Source organism: Microcaecilia unicolor, chromosome 8 (genome assembly GCF_901765095.1).
Source record: "Microcaecilia unicolor chromosome 8, aMicUni1.1, whole genome shotgun sequence".
In the NCBI taxonomy this organism is placed as follows: domain Eukaryota; kingdom Metazoa; phylum Chordata; class Amphibia; order Gymnophiona; family Siphonopidae; genus Microcaecilia; species Microcaecilia unicolor.
In genome coordinates this window covers 10,071,949-10,094,767 of record NC_044038.1, presented here as the reverse complement: position 1 = coordinate 10,094,767, position 22,819 = coordinate 10,071,949, and the positions used below count along the sequence as shown (strand labels likewise).

At 48.6% G+C, this 22,819-nt stretch overlaps 1 protein-coding gene across 1 annotated transcript; it reads right to left on the bottom strand.

Annotated features, from left to right (window-relative positions):
• Positions 1 to 1,048: 1,048 nt before the first annotated feature.
• PLD6 (phospholipase D family member 6) lies at positions 1,049 to 15,511 on the bottom strand. The gene is made up of 2 exons (XM_030212019.1): positions 15,082 to 15,511; positions 1,049 to 2,165 (listed from the first exon to the last, which is right to left on the bottom strand). Exons 1-2 carry the CDS (start codon positions 15,509 to 15,511, stop codon positions 1,927 to 1,929), a joined length of 669 nt encoding a protein of 222 aa, XP_030067879.1. The 3' UTR covers positions 1,049 to 1,926.
• Positions 15,512 to 22,819: the final 7,308 nt, after the last annotated feature.

The following is a 22,819-nucleotide window of genomic DNA, read 5'->3' as shown; positions in this document are numbered from 1 at the left end:
GCCACCACACCCCATGAAGCCAATTGCTTCAGTAGTAGCACTAGTTTGGTGGTATCTGGACTAAGGACAGCTAGGTAGCAGCTCATTAGAAAACATTGTTGTAAAATATGGGGATGGGATGAAGAAGAGGAGGAAGGGTGTTGAGCTTAATGCTTCTCTTCCCAGGAGACCCAACAAAGAAGGCCTCAAAACCTGTCTTGGACAACAAGTTGGTAGCTATGATGTATCCTTTAACAGATAGTCTTTAGCTACGGTCATCTGTCAGGAAGCAAAGAAGAATGTCAACAGAGAGAAGGAAGGCCAATTTGAGCTACCCCACTGCATAGGCAGGTTCACAGTCCTGGAAGCCCACTCAACAAGTTTGGTTTTCAGGCTGCACACAATGAATATGCATGAGATAGGTAGCATACCTTGTGTTACTACAGAAAAAGGCATGAGCAAAATCCAAAATACATTTGCTTACTACACTGCCTCTCTCTCTCAGGCACAGTAACTGTCTTTATTGTGATATTCAGATTGTAGCACTAGGTTGAGAACCAATGCGTTTCATACACAAACTAGGCAGAGTGGGGCAGTTTGTATGGGAGACTGAACACAAATCTCTACCAGTGCTATAAGAAGTGGACATTTACTGTCATTGTGTGATTTTGTTTTTTCTTCCTTGAGCAGTTCACAGCCCTTAATTTTCAAAGTGCTACTCGAGAAAGTAATGTGTCAATGCCATATCCCCTACATGTAGAGAGAAAAGCAGAGACTGCTTGTTCTCATCAGTGGCGTAGCCAGAATGCAATTTTTGGGTGGGTCAGCAGGTTGGATGGGTGGGCACCCATGCTCTGTCCCTACCCCATTCCATGCTGGACCTCTACCTTACTCCCCATATGGTCCATATCTCTCGCCTTTCCCTTCAGCCATCCCCAATCCCCTGCATATCCAGCACCTATCCCAGCCACCCTTCTACATGTCCAGCACCTCACCTCCCCTTTCCCACCAACCCCCCGCCCGCTTATGCAGGTCTCATCCCTTCCCCCCTGCAAATCCAGCACCTCTCCGTCTCCCCTTCCATGCAACCTTGCCCCTGCAAGTCCTCTGCCTCCTCACCTCACAGTCTCCGTTTTCCACCCCCCGCGGCAGCGCTTGCAATTTGCTATCGTCAGCGCTGCCTGACACAGCTGAGAGACGCGGCACGACGTCCTGCTCCAGGGCCTTCCCTCTGCCGCACTAATTCAGCTTCCTGTTTACGCAGGGTGGAATGCACGCGGCAGAGGGAAGGTCCCGGAGTAGGACGTCACACTGCGTCTGTCAGCTGTGGCAGCGCGCCGACGATAGCAACTTGCAAGCGCTGCCGCGGGGGTGGAAAACGGAGACTGTGAGGAGAGGAGGCAGTGCCGATAGCGTTAAAGGGAAGCGCTACAGTGGGGGTGGGAGAGGGTGTGAGGAGACACGTCGCTGACGGAGGTGTTGGGAGTCTTCTCTGGATGGGCCTGAGCCCAAACTGGGCGGGCCTGGGCCCATCCAGGCCCACCCATAGCTACGCCTCTGGTTCTCATACATGTCTGCCAAACCAGTTCTTGCTCCCTCTGTTAGTTATACATTGATTTAATGGCAGTAAATCTGCACCTATAGGTTTTTGAGAGCAGTGTGTTACAGGTCTGGCATATGCTTGACAGATTTTAAAAGTGCAATAACATCAGGAGTTAAGGGGAGGGGCAGTGATGAGGGTTGGAGCTAGTTTCATAAAACAGGTCCCACTCTCCCTACCTTCGAGCTGTTCTGCTACAATTCTTTCCATGCTGTTTGCGCTGCAGGAAGATAGTTCTGCTGTTTCCCAACCTCAAGACAAAATTAAATGGTCTTTCCTGGATTTAAAAAATAGACAGTTCTGTCCTGGATTCTGCTGATTCTTGCTGAAAACTGTGTCCCTTTTCTTCATTTTTTGGCAGGGAAGAACTCATAAGTTGATGGATCATATTCCTGCCAGATCCTTTCAAACTCTTCCATGAAAGCTTTGACCACTGTAACATCTTCTAAGATCAGGATGTTCTCCCTGTTGGTCTGGATAGCCTGTGTTGTCCAATTGAGAGAGCCCGTGATGAGAACAGTTTTGTCAACCACTGCAAATTTGTGATGCATGTACCCTATGTGCTGGTCATGCCGCACTGCGATACCTGTGGAAAGAAAAACACACTTCACGTGTCTTTCAGCCTGCACCTGGCCACAGCTTGAATCTGTCACTGATCTGCAGCTGATGGTATTATCCATATCTGCTATCACTCAGTCAACAATCCTGGCTTTTAGCAACACTACCCTCCTTATTAATCAAAGAAGCTCTCCCACCACTTTTTTTTTTAAACAACTTTGTTGTTAGCATATATAATTTGGCTTATTCATTAAAATTCCCAGGTTTATGCAAAGGTGAAAATTAGAACTAATTTCCCCCCTACCCCTACTTTCAAACACATAGGTGCAGGGCTGTGATGCTGTCCAGCAGCATCTTTTCCAGACAGCCAGTAGTGGAAACATACATTCAATCTATGGGCAGTCGCCACTGGAGCTGCAATAGAGGGGCGCCCAGAGCTATCGATGGGGAGGGAGAGAGAGCTGCCACTGCAGAAGGAAGCATAGGGAAGGGAAACGGGACTTGATATACCGCCTTTCAGAGGTTTTGCAACTACATTCAAAGCGGTTTACATATATTCAGGTACTTATTTTGTACCAGGGGCAATGGAGGGTTAAGTGACTTGCCCAGAGTCACAACGAGCTGCAGTGGGAATCGAACTCAGTTCTCCAGGATCAAAGTCCACTGCACTAACCACTAGGCTACTCCTACCAGGATCAGGCAAGAAGCATGGCCTTGGGAAAGGGAAAGAAGACTGGGTGAGGAAGAAAAAGGTGGAGATGCTGATGCTGGGGAAAGGAACTGCTAGAAGAGGGGAGTAGATGGAAGAGGAAAGAGACATTACCATTTTTAATTTACCTCTAACAATGATTGTGAAAGTTATGTGGCTCTTTACTATAAATAAAGTGTATTGTTTCTTTTTTATACCACCTGCAACCAGTGATCATAAACATAAAAGCAGAAAGTACCTCCATAATAGACAGGACAGACGTAAACCACACAATCATTTGTAGTTAACACAGAAGTAGTTGACTGGGTGACCAGAGAGTTGGATATAGGAGAGGCTCTAGATGTGGTGTACTTGGATTTTAGCAAAGCCTTTGACATGGTACTACACATGAGTGCTCTCAGTATGGGTCCTAAAGTGACTGTGTTAAAAACTGGTTAAGTGGAAGGAGGCAGAAGGTAGTGGTAAATGGAGCTTGCTCCGAGGAAAAGGATGCTAGCAGTGGAGTATGGCAGGGATCTGTCCTCGGGCCGGCTATTTTTAACATCTTTGTAAGTGATATTACAGATGGCCTATCTGGTAAGGTTTGTCTCTCTGCAGATGCTACCAAACTCTGTAATAGGATGGACACCCCAGAAGGTGTGGATAGCATGTGGAGGGATCTGGCAAAGCTTGAAGGATGGTCCAGCAATTGGTAACTTAGATTTAATGATAAAAAATACAGGGTCCTACACTTAGGTTGAAAAATCCAAGCTACTACTGAAAAAAAGGTGTGAACAAATCTAAATAAATAAAAAATATAGGGGGTGAAGTGCTTCTGTGTACGAAAAAAACTGCGGGACTTGGGGGTGATTGTGTTGGATGACCTCAAGGTGGCCAAACAGGTAGAAAAGGCAATGGTCAAAGCCAGAAGGATGCTCGGGTGCATAGGGAGAGGGATGACCAGCAGGAAAAAAAGAGAAGCTAGTGCTCTTGTATAAGTCTCTGGTGAGGCCCCATTTAGATTATTGTGCAATTCTGGAGACCACACCTATGAAAAAGATATAAACAGGATGGAGTCGGTCTAGAGGGCGGCTACAAAAATGGTCAGTGGTCTCTGTCGTAAAGCGTATGGGGACAGATTTAAGGCTCTCAATATGTATACTTCGGAAGAAAGGTGGGAGACAGGAGATATGATAGACACATTTAAATACCTCTCTGGCAATAACGTACAGGAGCAGAGCCTCTTTCAAACGAGGACAAACTCTGGAATGAGAGGACACAGTATGAAGTTAAGAGGTTATAGGCTCAGGAGTAATTTGAGAAAATAGTTTTTCAGAGAAAGGGTGGAGAATTGCCTCTCGGTGGTGGAGACTAGGACTGTGTCTGAATTCAAGAAAGCGCGAGACAGGCATGTGGGATCTCTTAGGGACAGGAGACAGTGATTTGCTGGCGTTGGGCAGACTGGATGGGCCATTTGGCTTTTATCTGTCGTCATGTTTCTGTTTCTTTAAAAATAAAATTTAAAAGAACAAAAGGAGACACTGGTATTTACCCAAAAAATTGTCACTACCGAGGAATGTTTTCTATGGATTACAACATATTGTAGCCAGGTCATGCAGCTGGCATGGAATAGCTGCCCAATTGTTAGTGACGTGGAGAACTGGGTTCAATTCCCAGTACAACTCCTTGTGACCCTGGACAAATCACTTAACCCTCCCTTGCCCCAAATACAAAAGCTTGTGAGCCCACTAGGGTCAGCATAGGAACCAGCTCTGTGGTTGCTTAAGCTCCCCTAGTATTGAACAAAATCTCCTTGACTATGTCCAGGGAGAGAAGATTTCCATTGGACATGGCACCCCCAATAATTTTGAAATGTTTCTCCCATGAATGACAGAGAACGTACCTATACACAATATGTAAACGTCTTTTGATTGTACCACAGAAATGTGATATATCAAAAACATTACCTTTACCCTTTGTCATACCCATACAAAAAGATGAATTCTTTACTAAGTTTGTATTAATTTTTGCTGAAGCACTGACATCTACAAAACTGTTTTCCATAGTCTTCAAAAGTAAGAATATTCACAATGGAATAGAGTGAGTCCCACCAACATGTCTCCTGTCGTCCCCCTTCTCCCCCACTGCTAACTCCCAGCTCCGTTCCTTCTATCTCGCTGCTCCCTATGCCTGGAATAGACTCCCTGAGCCAGTACGTCAGACTCAGTCTCTGGCTGTCTTCAAGTCTAGGCTTATATAGCCCACCTCTTTGCTACTGCTTTCGACTCCTAACCATGACTCTCTTACTCAGCACCCTCACTTATCACCCCTACCACTGCAATTTCCCCACCCCTAGCTGTCTGTTCGTCTGTCCAATTTAGATTGTAAGCTCTGTTGAGCAGGGACTGTCTTTTCATGTTCATTTGTACAGCGCTGCGTAAGTCTAGTAGCGCTATATGTTTAATAGTAGTAGTTTTCAAAAGTAAGAACACTCACAATGGAATAGAGTGAGTCCCACCAACATTTTGCAAAAACACAGCATTGATGGTAGAAGAGTTTTAAATTTTTACATTTTTCCAAGGATGTCTGCAAATGAAGAGTAGTAGGAAGGCTATTCCGGAGTTGGGGCCCCTGTGCATCAAAAATAGCATGTCTAAAATGCTTATGAATTATATCATGGTAACTGGGAAGGTAAAATTATGTATAATCATACCTGATAATTTTCTTTCCATTAATCATAGCTGATCAATCCATAGACTGGTGGGTTGTGTCCATCTACCAGCAGGTGGAGATAGAGAGCAAACTTTTGCCTCCCTATATGTGGTCATGTGCTGCCGGAAACTCCTCAGTATGTCGATATCAAAGCTCCATCCGCAGGACTCAGCACTTAGAGAATTACACCCACGAAGGGACACTCTGCCCAGCTCACCACCGCCGAAACGGGGGAGGGGAATTAACCCAGCTCATCCCCACACAAGTGGGGGAGGGGAATCCGTCCAGCTCATCCCCGCGGAGCGGGGGAGGGACACCACACCCGCCGATGCGGGGGGATCTGGCTTATCCTGCAACCGCAACCGCGGGAGGAGCTGACTGACCCTAACACCGCCGAAGCGGGAGGGGTACAAAGCTGCCCTACAGCCGCACGAAGCGGGAGGGAGTGCCGGCAGAATTTATGTCTCAATCCAGCCCCGTAAAACGGAGGGGAGAGGAATGCAGCAGCTCACTGTAACACAAACTCGTCTCAACTCTTGAAGAATCCAAGTGAAAGAAGAACTTGAACACGAAGTCCTCCTGAAGTAACTGAAGGCTAAACTTGAACCTAAAATTCAACCAGAATATAAACAGTACAGATATCTGGGAGGGGCTATGGATTGATCAGCTATGATTAATGGAAAGAAAATTATCAGGTATGATTATACATAATTTTACCTTCCATATCATCAAGCTGATCAATCCATAGACTGGTGGGATGTACCGAAGCAGTACTCACCCAGGGCGGGACATAGAAATCCCTGACCTCAACACTGAAGCTCCAAACCGGGCCTCCGCCCGTGCAGCCACAGTCAAACGGTAATGCTTGGAGAATGTATGAGCCGAAGCCCCGTTGCCGCCTTGCATATCTCTTCCAAGGAGACGGATCCGGCCTCTGCCATCGAGGCCGCCTGAGCTCTCGTGGAGTGAGCCTTCAGCTTGATAGGCGGCACCTTCCCCGCGGCCACATAAGCCGCTGCAATGGCTTCCTTGACCCATCTTGCCACTGTAGGCTTAGCAGCCTGCAGACCCTTACGAGGACCTGCAAACAGGACAAACAGATGATCCGATTTCCGGAAATCATTGGTCACTTCCAAGTATCTGATGATGACTCGTCTCACATCCAGATATTCAAGAGCGGAGTACTCCTCTGGGTAGTCCTCCCTACGAAAGGAAGGGAGACAGAGCTGCTGATTCACATGGAAGCGAGAAACAATCTTGGGCAGGAAGGAAGGCACTGTGCGAATAGTCACTCCTGCCTCAGTGAACTGCAGAAAAGGCTCTCGACATGAGAGCGCCTGGAGCTCGGAAACTCTTCTGGCTGAAGTGATAGCCACCAAAAAGACTGCTTTCAACGTCAGGTCTTTCAGAGATGCCCTCGACAAGGGTTCAAAAGGCGGCTTCTGCAATGCTCTTAGCACCAGGTTGAGATTCCACGCAGGCACCACTGAGTGCAGAGGAGGGCGCAGGTGATTAACTCCCTTGAGAAAGCGCACCACATCTGGCTGCGAAGCCAGGGAAGCCCCCTTCAGGCGGCCCCTGAAGCAAGCCAGAGCCGCTACCTGGACTTTAAGGGAACTGAGCGACAGGCCTTTCTCCAGACCTTCTTGCAGGAACGCCAACACTGAAGAAATTGGAGCAGTGAAGGGAGAAAGTGAGCCTGCTTCACACCATGCTGCAAAGATACGCCAAACCCTGGCGTAAGCAGTAGAAGTAGAGCGCTTCCTCGCTCTCAGCATAGTGGCGATGACCTTGTCTGAGAAGCCCTTCTTCCTCAGACGCTGCCGCTCAATAGCCAGGCCGTAAGACCAAAGGGAGAGGGATCCTCCATCACCACGGGACCCTGATGTAACAGGCCTTGCTCCACTGACAGCCGCAGAGGATCGTCGACTGAGAGCCTGATCAAGTCCGCATACCAGGGACGTCTGGGCCAATCCGGACCCACCAGGATTACCCTGCCGGGATGCTTTGCCACCCGGTCTAGCACCCTGCCCAACATGGGCCAGGGCGGGAACACATAGAGGAGCTCTTGTGTCGGCCACTGTTGGAGAAGAGCATCTACTCCCAGGGATCGAGGGTCCCGTCCTCTGCTGAAGAAGCGCGGCACTTGGCAATTGGCCGATGACGCCATCAGATCTAGGCTCGGCTGGCCCCAGCGCTTCGTGATGTCCAAGAACGCCTGAGCAGATAGTTGCCACTCTCCGGGCTCCAAGGTATGGCGACTGAGAAAGTCCGCCTTGACATTCATGACTCCGGCAATGTGGGCCGCTGAAAGCTGCTCCAGGTTCGCTTCCGCCCACTGGCAAAGACTCATAGCCTCCTTGGCTAGAGGGGCGCTCTTGGTACCCTCCCTGGCGGTTGATATAGGCCACAGCCGTGGCATTGTCCGACAGGACCCGTACAGGCTACAACACCAGTACCGGGATGAACTCCAATAACACCAACCGAATGGCTCTGAGTTCCAGGAGGTTGATAGACCACTTGCCTCTGCAGGAGACTAGAGCCCCTGCGCTGTCCTTCCCAAGCAGTGGGCTCCCCAGCCCATCAAAGAGGCGTCTGTCGTGACGACAATCCACTCCGGGGTCACCAGAGGCAATCCTGCAGACAACTTGTCTGTCTGCGTCCACCAGCTCAGCGCCTTGCGCACTGCTGGGTCCATGGGAAGGCGCACAGCATAATCCTCCGACATCGGAGTCCAGCGCAGCATCAGAGATAGCTGTAGTGGTCTCATATGAGCCCTGGCCCAGGGCACTACTTCCATCGTGGCCGTCATAGAGCCCAACAGCTGCACGTAGTCCCAAGCCCGAATAGGAGAGGCTACTAGGAACTAGTCCACCTGAGCCTGAAGCTTGACAATCCGATTGTCTGGCAGGAACACTCTGCCCACTTGGGTGTCGAATCGAACTCCCAGATACTCCAGGGACTGAGTCGGGCGCAGCTGGCTCTTCTTCCAGTTGATGATCCATCCCAGGGAGCTCACCAGAGCAACTACCCGGCCCATAGCTTTGCCGCACTCTGCATAAGAGGGGGCTCGGATCAACCAGTCGTCCAGATAAGGATGGACTTGTACTCCTTCCTTTAGCAGGAAGGCCGCTATGACCCCCATTACTTTGGAAAAGGTCCGCGGAGCAGTAGCCAACCCGAAAGGGAGGGCTCTGAACTGGAAGTGTCGTCTCAGGACTGTAAAACGCAGAAAGCGTTGGAGAGGAGGCCAGATGGGAATATGCAGGTACGCTTCCTTGATGTCCAAGGAAGCCAAGAACTCTCCTGCCTTCACTGCCGCTATAACAGAGCGGAGAGTCTCCATGCGAAAGTGCCTCACTTTCCAGGCCCGATTGACCCCTTTGAGGTCGAGGATAGGCCGGACAGAACCTCCTTTCTTTGGAACCACAAAGTAAATGGAGTAACGTCCCTTGCCAATCTGATTTTTTGGCACCGGAACGACCGCACCCAGGCGGATCAGGTTGTCCAAGGTCTGCTGCACTGCCACAGCTTGACCGGAGACTTGCAGGGAGAGAGTACAAACCCGTCTCTTAAGGGTTGGCAGAACTCTAGCTTGTAGCCGTCTCTGATGACTTCCAGCACCCACGCGTCTGAAGTTATAGTGGTCCACTCGCCCAGAAACGAGGACAGCCGTCCTCCAATCTGCACTGGGGCGTGGACCAAGGCCCCGTCATTGGGTACGAGACCCTGGGGGGGGACCGGAGGGAGCACCTCCGGGACGGCGGTCTCTGCGAAAGGAATGCTGCTTGGGGGAGAAATTCCTCTTGAAGGAAGAGGGGGCAGAGGAACCCGACTTGCCCGGGCGGTACCGACGGGCTTCCAGCAACCGTCCTCTGGAGGTACCGGGACGAGTACTAGCCCGAGCCCTGACCTCTGGTAATTTCATGCCCTTAGACGTGCCGAGATCGGTCACGATTTTGTCCAGCTCGACCCCAAAGAGCAGCTTGCCTTTAAAAGGCAATCCAGCCAGGCGGGATTTAGAGGCGTGGTCAGCCGACCAATGTTTCAGCCAAAGCCACCGCCGCGCAGAGACTGTCTGAGCCATGCCCTTAGCTGAGGCTCTCAAGACATCATACAGCAAGTCTGCCAAATAGGCTAAGCCCGATTCCAGGGCCGGCCAATCAGCCCTCAAGGAAAGATCCGAGGGGGAAGCCCGCTGCACCATAGTCAGGCACGCCCTGGCCACATAGGAGCCGCAAACTGAGGCCTGCAAATTTAACGCAGCTGCCTCAAAGGACGACCTTAAGGCCGCCTCCAATCTTCTGTCTTGGGCGTCCTTTAGGGCCGTGCCACCTTCCACCGGCAACGCCGTTTTCTTAGTCACCGCAGTGATTAAAGAATCCACGGTAGGCCACAGATAGGCCTCACGTTCACTCACAGCCAAAGGATAGAGGCGGGACATAGCCCTAGCCACTTTAAGGCTCGTTTCCGGGACATCCCATTGAGCCGCAATTAAGGTGTGCATGGCATCATGCACGTGGAAGGATCTAGGCGGGCGCTTCGTCCCCAGCATAATGGCAGAGCCAACAGGGGCTGAGGGAGAGACGTCCTCCGGAGAGGAAATCTTCAAAGTGTCCATGGCCTGTAACAACAGGTTGGGCAAATCCTCTGGGCTAAAAAGCCGCGCTGCAGAGGGGTCATCCGCTCCATCCGAGCGGGGATCTATCTCCTCCAAGGAATCCGCAAAGGACCGTTGGGAGACCTCAGACACGCTGCCCTCATCTACATCGGAGGAGACAAAGTCCTCCAAGGCCTGGAAATCAACCCGAGGGCGTTTACCTCTGGGAACCTCAACCTCTTTATCAGAAGAGGGAGCAGGGGCAGCGTTTTGCATGAGGAAAGCCTGATGCAGCAGCAAAACAAACTCGGGGGAGAAACCCCCCAGACTGTGCACTTCCGCAGCCTGGGCAACAGCCCTAGACGCACTCTCAACCGGCGCTCGCAATAGCGGGGGAGAGACATGCTGCGCATCCAAAATGGCGTCCGGCGCGAAACTCCGCGAAGGAGCCGTGCGGGAAGAACGGCGCTTAACTTTAGCCGCTTCGTGCCGTCGCCCAAATTAAGGGCGTTCATGGCATTAATGTCTCCAACCTCAAGGGCGGCCCACGAAGAAGCCGTCCGAGCCGCGTGGCCGGCCAAGATGGCGGAGGCGAGGAGCGGGGATGGGCGTTTATGGCGGGAAAAAAACCGCCACGCCGGAGGAACGACCGGGACATTCATCGGTCACTAAACTGTCACCCATCAAGGGCGAATCAGGTTGTAAAACCCCCGCATCCCCTCTAGAAGCGCTCCAGCGATCCGGGGAGCGACCCTTTGCGCCCTCGCCCTCCGACGCCATATGCCACGAGGAGAAGAATCGGGGAACCCCCTGCCCGCTATAAAAAGGTAAAATTACCTGCTTGCCGCTCCGAGCTGTAACGAACTGGTGTCCCAGTGAGTAGCTGCAATGAACGTTTAAAGAAACGTCGAATTAAACGCCTTAAAGACGTTTAAAATTTTTTTTTTTTTTTTTAAACGGAGCCAGCGGGAGGGGGGAGAAAAGGAGGGACCTGGCACCACCAGGTTTGCACTTGCTCAAAAGAGCCCTCAACCCCAGGCCTCAACAAAACCTAAGGATTAGGCTTGGAGGCCTAGCCAGAGCTGCTGCTGTGTGTGACCACCACCTGCTGAGATAGAGAACATACTGAGGAGTTTCCGGCAGCACATGACCACATATAGGGAGGCAAAAGTTTGCTCTCTATCTCCACCTGCTGGTAGATGGACACAACCCACCAGTCTATGGATTGATCAGCTTGATGATATGGAATTACTAGTTGACTGAGTTGTGCAGATCTAAGTGTTCTCATCAGGAAATAAGGAATGAGGTGATAGAAAAGACAGAGGGATTGCTCAGATTGTAAAGTTTTAAAAACAAGACGCAGTATTTTATAAGTAACACAATAAGTGACAAGTAGCCAGTGGGCTTCCTTAAGATAAAGTGTTATCTACAATAATAAAACGCAGCCTCAACGTTCTGAGGACACTGACGTCACTCACACACCGGTTTGTGGTTTCATGGTGGTGAAGCCACAACATCTTCATGCCCCGCCCTCGCGTCACACGTGATGACGTCGAGGGCGGAACACGAAAACAAATTAACACGCAGAGCGTGTTTCCCTACTCCTCCCCTTCCAACAAATCCCAGCCGACGTGCACATGAACCCGGCCACTTTCGCCACATAGCCCCGCCCCTTACAACTTACCGCCCCGCCCACGGTAGCACACGCTTAACCTCACCAACCTCCCTCCCTGTCACCTCCCCTCCCCTTACGCGTGTCTCCCTGGTGGTCTAGAGGTACCTGTTCCGTCGGCACAGGAAAGAAAAAGCCCCCTCTTTCCTCCCGTAGCGGTGGCTTCCTTGCTGCATCGTGTGGGAGTCCGGCTCTCGGCGTTTGAAAATGGCCGCCGAGAGTTCAAGCTGCCTCGCGAGACTTCAACTCTCAGCGGCCATTTTCAAACGCCGAGAGCCGGACTCCCACACGATGCAGCAAGGAAGCCACCGCTACGGGAAGAAAGAGGGGGCTCTTTCTTTCCTGGGCCAACGGAACAGGTACCGTAAGGGGAGGGGAAGGGAGTCCCGTGCCCGCTAGCGCCCGTTTCATCGGCGCCAGAAATGGACCATTTTTACTAGTATGATCATATTTATATGCATTGGAAATTAAGTGAATAGCAGTGTTTTTGGATATTTTCTAAGCGTTGAATGTCTAATCCTAAAGCCACTGTAAATTGTGAGATAATCAGTGAGTGAATTAGTATATTTAACGCTGCAGGAAAAATCAAATAGAGTAAATAAGCCCAAGTTTGTAAAAAGATCATTTAACAACCTGAGAGATTTGTGAAGGAATTAAAGATTTGAATCTATAAGTATCCCAAGAAAACAGACAGTGTCAGCCTGGGGAATATTGGCAATGGATATTGGTATAAAAGAAGGCCTAGCTTGTTTCGGAAGAGCACGTGTTATGATGTAGACCGAGTTGCTTCTGTTTTTAACCCCATTCCTTAAGTACCAACGTAACACTATACGTAACTGACTGATTCAGCCCTAGATTTATCTTACTCCTCCCCCCCCCAATAAAATTCTTTACATTTTTGAGAGAAGCTCCATATAGTTTATAGGCAGTGGCATTGGGTGGACCATAGGGGCCATGGCCTCACCAATATTTTGCCTAACACAATATCAACAACTAAACAGCCAGATGGGAGGGGGGGGGGGGGGGAAGCTGGAGATTGATTTGTTTGGCCCTACAACCAAAAAGGTGTATCAAGCTTATCTACCCTTTACTCATTCTTCGACTCCTCCCTCTCTTTCTCTATATCACCAAAATTCGCCCTTTCCTTTCTGAGCACACCACCAGAACCCTCATCCACACTCTTATCACCTCTTGCTTAGACTATTGCTTCTCACAGGTCTCCCACTTAGCCATCTCTCTCCTCTTCACTCTGCTCTCCTCAAGTCACTTCACTGGCTTCCTATCCGTTTCTGCATACAGTTCAAACTCCTCTTATTGACCTATAAGTGCATTCACTCTGCAGCTCCTCAGTACCTCTCCACTCTCATCTCTCCCTACATTCCTCCCCGTGAACTCCGTTTACTGGGTAAATCTCTTATCTGCACCCTTCTCCTCCACTGCTAACTCCAGACTCCGTTCCTTTTATCTTGCTGCACCATATGCCTGGAATAGACTTCCTGAGCCGGTGCATCAAGCTCCATCTCTGGCCGTCTTCAAATCTAAGCTAAAAGCCCACCTTTTTGATGCTGCTTTTAACTCCTAACCTTTATTCACTTGTTCAGAACCCTTATTTTATCATCCTCACTTTAATATTCCCTTATCTCTTGTCTGTCCTAATTAGATTGTAAGCTCTGTCGAGCAGGGACTGTCTCTTGATGTTCAAGTGTACAGCGCTGTGTACGTCTAGCGTAGCCAGACTTCAGTGGGAGGGGGTCCAGAGCCTGAGGGGATGGGGCACATTTTAGCCCTCCCCTGCCCCACCACCACCAATTTTGATCCCCTCTCCCCCTGCCGACGACCCTCTCAACCCCCCCAACCCGCCGTTGCAGTCTGCTACCTTTGCTGGCGGGGGATCCCAACCCCCGCCAGCCAAAGTCTTCTTCCTTCGTTTTGTTTCTGAGTCTGACGTCTTTGCAAGTTGTCAGAAACAAAACGAAGTAAGAAAACTTTGGCTGGCGGGGGTTGGGGGTCCCCTGCCAGCAAAGGTAGCAGACGGCAATGGCGGGTTGGGGGGAGGGGCTGAGAGTGTCGTCGGCAGGGGAGCCCAGGCCCCCATAGTAGCTAAGCCAGTAAGTAGTAGTATCTCTGCATTCTCATCTCTACTACTACTACTACTATTTAGCATTTCTATAGTGCTACAAGGCGTACGCAGCGCTGCACAAACATAGAAGAAAGACAGTCCCTGCTCAAAGAGCTTACAGTCTAATAGACTAAAAATAAAGCAAGCAAATCAATTAATGTGTAGAGGAAGGAGGAGAGGAGGGTAGGTGGAGGCGAGTGGTTACGAGTCAAAAGCAATGTTAAAGAGGTGGGCTTTCAGTCTAGATTTAAAGGTGGCCAAGGACGGGGCAAGACGTAGGGGCTCAGGAAGTTTATTCCAGGCGTAGGGTGCAGCGAGACAGAAGGCGCAAAGTCTACTACTATTGGAGATTCTAGATGGAATGTTGCTACTATTTGAGATTCTACATGGAATGTTGCTACTACTACTACTATTTAGCATTTCTATAGCGCTACAAGGCGTACGCAGCGCTGTACAAACATAGAAGAAAGACAGTCCCTGCTCAAAGAGCTATGTTATAAAAGTGAGCCAAGTATAGGACAATCAAGCCATTGTGACATCACTGATGAGGTTGGCTCTTATTGGTGGCCTGAGGCATTATGACATCACAACATTAGCTCTGGTTACAAGAGACTACTAACCAGTGTTGCCAGGTGGGCGGTTTTACCGCCCAATTGGGCGGTTTTCCGCGACCCGCCGCGGGAAATTTTTGCCCGCGGCGGGTTGCGGTTTTTTGGGCGGCTTTTTGCCTTTTTCGGCCGCGGGGGGCGGGGTTAGTGACGTTTTTTGGGCGGGGTTAGTGACGTTTTGGGCGGGCCGATGACGTGGGAGGCGGGGCCGGTGACGGCGGGGGCGATGACGCGGGGGTGGGGTGTCAGGGGCGGGGTTTGTGTTTGGGGCGGGTTTTGGGCTGGTTTTTGGGCTAGAAAAAAATTTTCCACCTGGCAACCCTGCTACTAACCTACTATTTATCACTTCTATAGCACTACAAGGCGTACGCAGCGCTGCACAAACATCGAAGAAAGACAGTCCCTGCTCAAAGAGCTTACAATCTCTCCCTACATTCGTCCCTAGGAACTCTGTTCACTGTGTAAATCTCTTATCTGGCACTTAAAAGTGGTCTGTGAAGCTCATGTGACGAGTATTAGACCCCACCCCTCCCCCCCGGCCTTACCTGCTTTCCGCAACACTCCGACCTGCGAGCCCTTCACCGCCATGTAGTCGGAGTCGGCGATGAGGCGGACCCGCACGCCCCGCCGGTGGAGCAGCAGCACCGTCCGCGCCAGCTGCGGGTTGGAGAAGGAGAAGATGCAGAGCTCGAGGCTGCGGCGGGCCGACAACAGGCGCAGCATGAGGCGGCTCAGCGAGCTCTCGGTGTGCGGCAGGCCACAGGCGCAGGGTAGGGGCCGGCTTGGCCGCAGCAGCGCTTCGGTGCAGGTGGGCGGCGCCGGGAAGAAGAGCACTTCGGACGCCGACGAGCGCCGCTGTTGCCGCCCCCGCAGTACGAAAAGCAGGAGCCGAGTGACGCCCTCCAGCCCCAGCGCCAGCAGCAGCGACGCCAGGCCCAGCGTCTTCCACGAGACCGCGGTAGTAGTAGCCCACATGTCACTCACACTCACTCTGCGCGCCCGGCTCCGCCTTCGAATTCCCGCTCTCTTTTGGTCCGGAACGTCACTAAGGGGGCGGGGAGAGAGCGCGCGGGCGAGGCTAATTAGTTCAGGAGGGTATATAGGCGCGCGCGGCGCTGTTGCCGCCCCGCAGTACGAAAAGCAGGAGCCCGAGTGACGAGCGCCAGCAGCGCAACGCCAGGCCCAGCGTCTTCCACGAGACCGCGGTAGTAGTAGCCCACATGTTCACTCACACTCACTCGCGCGCCCGGCTCCGCCTTCGAATTTCCCGCTCTCTTTTGGTCCGTAACGTCACTAAGGAGGCGGGGAGAGAGCGCGCGGGCGAGGCTAATTAGTTCAGGAGGGTATATAGGCGCGCGCTGTTGCCGCCCCCGCAGTACGAAAAGAAGGAGCCGAGTGACGCCCTCCAGCCCCAGCGCCAGCAGCAGCGACGCCAGGCCCAGCGTCTTCCACGAGACCGCGGTAGTAGCCCACATGATCACTCACTCGCGCGCCCGGCTCCGCCTTCGAATTTCCCGCTCTCTTTGGGTCCGTAACGTCACTAAGGGGGCGGGGAGAGAGCGCGCGGGCGAGGCTAATTAGTTCAGGAGGGTATAGGCGCGCGCGCTGCTGCCAGTTCCTTCGCTTAACGGTCGCTCGTTGTCGGACGTTGGCGACCAAATGCCGGCTCGGTTTTTTTGATACGCTTACCGCTATATAGAAAACTTTACCTCAGACGTGAACTAACACTTCGGAAACGATTAAGACGGGGAGAGAAGAAATCAGGAGGACACCTTCACTATATTTTCCTCAAGACAACAGCCCAATAGGGAGGGTGAGGGGGAGGGGCTGTTATAGAAATACAGCCACGCGCTCTTCTAAACTTTAATAGGGGAAGCAGACCCCCCCCCCCTCCCTTCGCGCATTTTCCACTTTTTCAGCTATTTATTCGGTGGTGCTTGGCGTGCACAAAGGTAAAAATCGCATGCCACTACCTTTCGTGGCATTAAAACCGGATTGAATCAGTATTCCTTAGTCTGATTTTCCTTTATTCGAGTATTTTGGTTTCTGGTTCAAAGTAGTATTGTTTTTAACTTGTTTCTTCAACTACTTAAATAAATAAAGGTACTCCTCAGACATGCCAGAAACCGAGCACAGTGGCCTAGTGGTTAGAGCACTGGTCTTGCAATCCAGAGGTGGCCGGTTCAAATCCCACTGCTGCTCATGTGATCTTGGTTAAGTCACCTAACCCTCCCCCCCCCCCCCCCCCCCCATTGCCTCAGGTACAAACTTTGATTGTGAGCCCTCCTGGGACAGAGAAATATCCAAGTACCTGATGTATGAACAACTAAAGGTGGACAAAGCCATGGGACCGGACGGGATCCACCCCAGGATATTGAGAGGTTCAGGCGGGTCCTTTTAAAGATTTGTTTAATAATCTTTGGAGACGGAGAGGTTCCATGCGATTGGAGAACGGCAGGGTGGTCCCTCTTCACAAAATTGGTGATAGGGAAGAAGCTGGAAACTACAGGCCGGTAAGCCTCACTTCGGTTATTGGAAAAGTAATGGAAGCGATGCTGAAGGACAGGATAGTGAATTTCCTGGAAGCCAATAAGTTGAAAAATCCAAAACAACATGGTTTTACCAAAGGGAATTCGTGTCAAACGAATCTCATTGAATTCTTTGACTGGGTAACTGGAGAATTGAATCAAGGACGTGCTATGGACGTAATCTATTTAGATTTCAGCAAAGCTTTTTGACATGGTTCACCACAGGGAGCAGGCTGAAGATAGGACCTGAAGTGGTTAACTGGATTAGGAACTGGTTGACAGGACAGAACCAGAGGGTGGTGGTTAATGGAATTCTTTCCGAGGAGGGGAAGGTGAGTAGTGGAGTGCCTCAGGGATCGATGTTGGGGCTGATTCTGTTCCATATATTTGTGAGTGACATTGCTGAAAGGTTAGAAGGTAAAGTTTGCCTTTTTACAGACAATACTAAGATTTGCAACAGAGTGGACACCAGGGAGGGAGTGGAAAACATGAAAAAGGATCTGTGGAAGCTAGAAGAATGGTCTTAAGGTTTGGCAATTAAAATTCAATGCAAAGTGATGCACTTAGGGAGTAGAAATCCATGGGAGACGTATGTGTTAGGCAGGGAGAGTCTGATAGGTACGGACGGGGAGAGGGATCTTGGGGTGATAGTATATGAGGATCTGAAGGCGACGAAACAATGTGACAAGGCAGTGACCGTAGCAAGAAGGTTGCTAGGCTGTATAGAGAGAAGTGTGACCAGCAGAAGAAAAGAGGTTTTAATGCCCCTGTATAAGTCGTTGGTGAGGCCCCACCTAGAGTATTGTGTTCAGTTTTGGAGGCCATACCTTGCTAAGGATGTAAAAAGAAGCGGTGCAAAGAAAAGCTACGAGAATGGTATGGGATTTGCATTACAAGACGTATGAGGAGAGACTTGCTGACCTGAACATGTATACCCTGTAGGAAAGGAGAAACGGGTGATATGATCAGACGTTCAAATATTTGAAAGGTATTAATCCGCATCCGGAGATGGGAAGGCAGTAGAACTAGAGGACATGATATGAGATTGAAGGGGGCAGACTCAAGAAAAATGTCAGGAACTATTTTTTCACGGAGAGAGTGGTAGATACTTGGAATGCCCTCCCGCGGGAAGTGGTGGAAATGAAAACGGTAGCGGAATTCAAGCATGCATTGGATAAACATAGAGGAATCCTGTTCAAAAGGAATGGGGATCCTCAAAGGCTTAGCTGAGATTTGGGAGGCGGGGCTAGTGCTGGGCAAGACTTCTACGGTCTGTGCCCTGAAAATGGCAGATACAAATCAAGGTAAGGTATACACAAGAAGTAGCACATATGAGTTTATCTTGTTGGGCAGACTAGATGGACCGTGCAGGTCTTTTTCTGCCAGCATCTACTATGTTACTAAGAGGCATATTTTCAAAGCACTTGGGAGGCTAAGTTCCATAGGTTTCTATGGAACTTTGGGAGGCTAAGTGCTTGAAAATATGCCTCTATGTAATGCACCTTGAGCTACTACTGAAAAGGTGTGAGCAAATCTAAATAAATAACTTCAAAACCAGACAGAAGATGGTCTCTCTGGGACCGCACACAAGGAGAAGCGAAGACGAGCTTCAGACATCTCATCTGCTGCTCCACTGCATGAATCAAAGAGCTAGTGCTGGTGAAAAGTTGAGTGCCAGGAATCTGGACATAGTGGTAAAAGAGAGAACCACCAGATCAGCATAGAGGTGTCAGTCCCAAGGTAAAGAGCTTTCTCTCTTTTCACATTCAAGTGTGGAGAAATGTAGTCAGAGACCAAGAAAATGTGGAAGTATTCCCCCATTGGTTTGGGTACCATAGGCCTCATTAAAAAGAATTCCAAGCACACTTGGAGAAATTGCCTATACACCCAACATCTTGTGAACTCCAGAAGGAAGCTCTTTTGGGCACATACAGTTCCTATGGTGAGCATTACCAGTAAATCTGAGAGACTGAAGTTCTATTCCATTTGCCCTGGCCCTGCATGTGCAACACAACTCAGTTGGAGGAATTGCAACACTAAGAGAAGCAGAAATTTCAATATGACGTGGATTGACTATAAGAAAACATCCATATTCCTGGATAATAAATTGACTTGAAATGTATAAAATAAACCCTGGTTGATCAAATATATCCAGTTCACTGTGAAAATGTTGTGAAAAGTGTTCAATATGCAGATGGACAATTTGTCATTCCTAACATCAAGATTCAGTGAGGCATATTTCAGGGGAACTCCCTGTCACTGCTTCTGTTTGACACTTAATCCACACTTAACTCTTAGGGCTGTAGATTTAGCCTTACTCCTAAAAACGCCAACAGTCAAAGGTTACATCACACTTACTGTTTGTAGATGACCTGAAGGCTGTAGTTCCAGTGACCAGCAATTAGTGGAACAACTTGGTGTAGTAAAAAGGTCAGATGACTTTTGTTCAGGACAAATGTTACATTCCTCTGACTAATGACAATGAGATAAAGGAACTTGAACAGGAAGGTGTGCATAAATAACAGAGAGATACCAAAGAATTTTATAGTTTGATAAATTGATATTGAAGACTGCATTTACATCATGGAATAAGATACAGACCATTAATCAGCTGGCAATTCCTTCACTCATACAGCTTTGGAATTGTAGACTGGCCTCTTAGAGATTGTGAGCAACTAACTGGATGTATGAAAGAAAAAACTCCATGCCTACGAGGCAGTTTCGTAAGAATCAGTGTATATTAGACTGTACATTCCAAGAGCTGAAGGAGGAAGTGGGTCTTGTAGAAATAGATTATAGCTATGGAGTTGCCATCATAGGTCTCCAGGCTTACCTAACAGCATCATCAGTTCCTAATGCACAGAATATGCTGAAATATGAAAGAAAACTTCCAGAATCCACTCCATCATTAAATTTGCACAAGGGTTCCAAAGAGTAGAAGAAATGAGTTGGAACTTCACCGGTACCAAAAGAGAAGGAAGCAACAGAATTTGCAAAGGGAGAGAATAAAATCTTCAGGTGAGGAACAATAAGTAGCAAATGCATAAGTACAGCAGAAGATACTATGCTTTACTCCAGGAACCATTCTTTGATCAACACCAGACACAAAGTTTATTACATATTTGATAACCCACCAATTGTAATGCAGGTATCAGCGGCTTACAATCCAATAAAAGCAAATATAATGGAAAGGAACACCACAGTAAATAGGACAGAGTAAGCTTATCATACAACATACATACCAGAACTAAAAGTAGAACTAAAGCTAAATCTTGTTTTCTCATCTCGATTGCTGAGGTTAAGGAGAAGTGCTACTACTACTACTTATCATTTCTATAGCGCTACAAGGATGGGCAATTAATATTTCAGCCCAGGACAGTGGATTATGGACAAGATGGTTTACAATAAGCATAGGAAACATCGGTGCAACAGACAGATGTAGGTTCTGTATGAAAGAGCATGGTCACTCATCCTGTGGCTGGCTGAGAAGGTTTGATGGTAGAAAATCTCTGTACAGAAAGGCACAACAAGATCATTGTAGGATCATGACCCTACGAAAATCTTGGAGAATTAAGAGGTTGTGAACACCTGGAACATCCCCATTTCAACAGAGTTTGACTGGTTTTGTTCATATCTTAACCAGACTAACACAGTTGTATGGCAAGATACTCGGTCTGAGAGGTACAGTCTTCCGTGTGGGGTGCCACAAAGGGCCATACTCACCCCTACACTTTTTAAATATATTTATGTCACCGCTGCTCACTCTAGTACGATCATTAGATTTAACTTCCTAGAGATACGTGGATAGTATACAGCTTTTGGGCATTCTTGACCATGACTCACCTCAAGATATTGTGGCATTAAATACTAAATTAGGTCTTATCATGATAGTTCTACTTTTAGGTTTCAATTTACTGTTTTAAAGTTTACCACATTTATTGTATTTAGTTTATTCTTGGTTATTTTATTATTATTATGCTGTAAACAGTTTTATATTAAACTGTATCTGCTATAGACTGCATTGGGTGGAATCTCTTCATAAAGGCAGTTAATAAATCCCAATAAATAATTGGCTAACTTCACATAGGCTAAAATTAAATCTTGATAAAACCCAAGATATTCTGTTCTCCTGGAAGGGTGATCCAAAACCAATTAGTATAACCAGTTCTGTTCTACCACTTTAGCCTACCATTAGAGTCTTAGGTGTGACTTTAGATCAGTACCTTACATTTAGGCCACATTTCTGCTGCTGCATACACTCCTGCTTTTTAAGCTCCATAAGCTGTATTCTGTCAAAAATCTATTTTCACAAGCAGTTCTTTGGGTGCTAACACATTCTTTTGTTATTAGTAAGCTGGATTATTGTAACACCCTGCATTATGGTACTCGCTCACCTGACATCTGATGATTGCAAATGGTACAAAATACAACAGTTAAACTTATCACTAATTCCCTGAAATACGATTATGTAACCCCAGTATTGGGCTAGGAACACTGGCTACCAGTTGCTCATCGAATAACCTATAAAACTTGTCTCTCTCTCGCAAAATTAATTATTCTGAGCAACCAATGTACCTCTTGGTTGCCTGTTGACCCCTTACATTTCTTCTTGTCCTCTCAACAATTTCACTTTGTAATTCCTTCATTCCGCTACATTATAGCAGACACTATTCAGGCTCAAATTATAGTATGGTGCTCGCATATAAACTTTTTAAAGGAGTAACAGTTGCCTCTGTAGATGGATGATACTGGCCTCAAACCTGGCTTTCCGTATACTAGTGTAGGCTATGATTTCTCCCCTCATGACAGCTTTGGCAGTCTCCCAGAATAACTCAGGGTGATCGCTATGCTGCTCATTTGTTAAGATGAAGAATTCCCATTTATCCTTCAAGAACTTATGAAATTCTTGATTCCTCGATAAGTATACTAGGAAATACCAATGCCTCAGCAAGCTAAAAGACAAATGGGAGGGGGGGACAAGATCAACCCTCTCAACCTGGTTGTCAGAAACTCCACTAGGGCCTATCACTGCAGCTGACATACTGTTTAAATATATAGTCTAGCCTTGCTTGGGTTCCATGTGCTCGAGAAATTATGAGTGTAGTCTTTTTCTTCAGGGTGGAGGAGTTTCCAGGCATCTACTAGGTTTTAAATTCAAAGTAAATTGTTGCAAGACTCTTGTCTCCAGGACTCCTCCCTTGCAGTTTCCCAGTTACCCATGAGCAGTCCAGAGTCTCATCCATTACAAGATTGACGTTTCCCACTACCAACAGATTTTGTCGACAAAGGATGCAGCTTACATAGAAACATAGGGTAGAACTTCAAGTCAAAGAGTAGGGGCATACAACACTAACAAATGGTGCCATTTTCCATATATCCATAATTTTAGAAGCAAGAACTTCCCCTTTTCATCTTTAAACAACAACTGCGCTTTGTAATTAAGGCTTTGATGTAGTGGTATTGCCGCCGCTGCCACCCCTCCCTTCCTCTCTCCAGAAGAAGCATCAAATACCGCTCCTACCCATTTCTGCTTTAACTTCTGGTGTTTCTCATCAGTTAGTCTGGTCTCCTGCAGGCATGCCACATCTTATTCTATGCCTTTTAAGTTTCTGTAAGATCTTGAAGTGCTGAATCAGAGAAGTAATTCCCCCTACGGTCCATGTGTCGCGAGTTGGGACAGCAGGTGCAAAAAAGAGTAAACCCATCCACATAATAGGCTCCAGTATGCCCAGCCTTACCCCTGAGCCAACTCCCC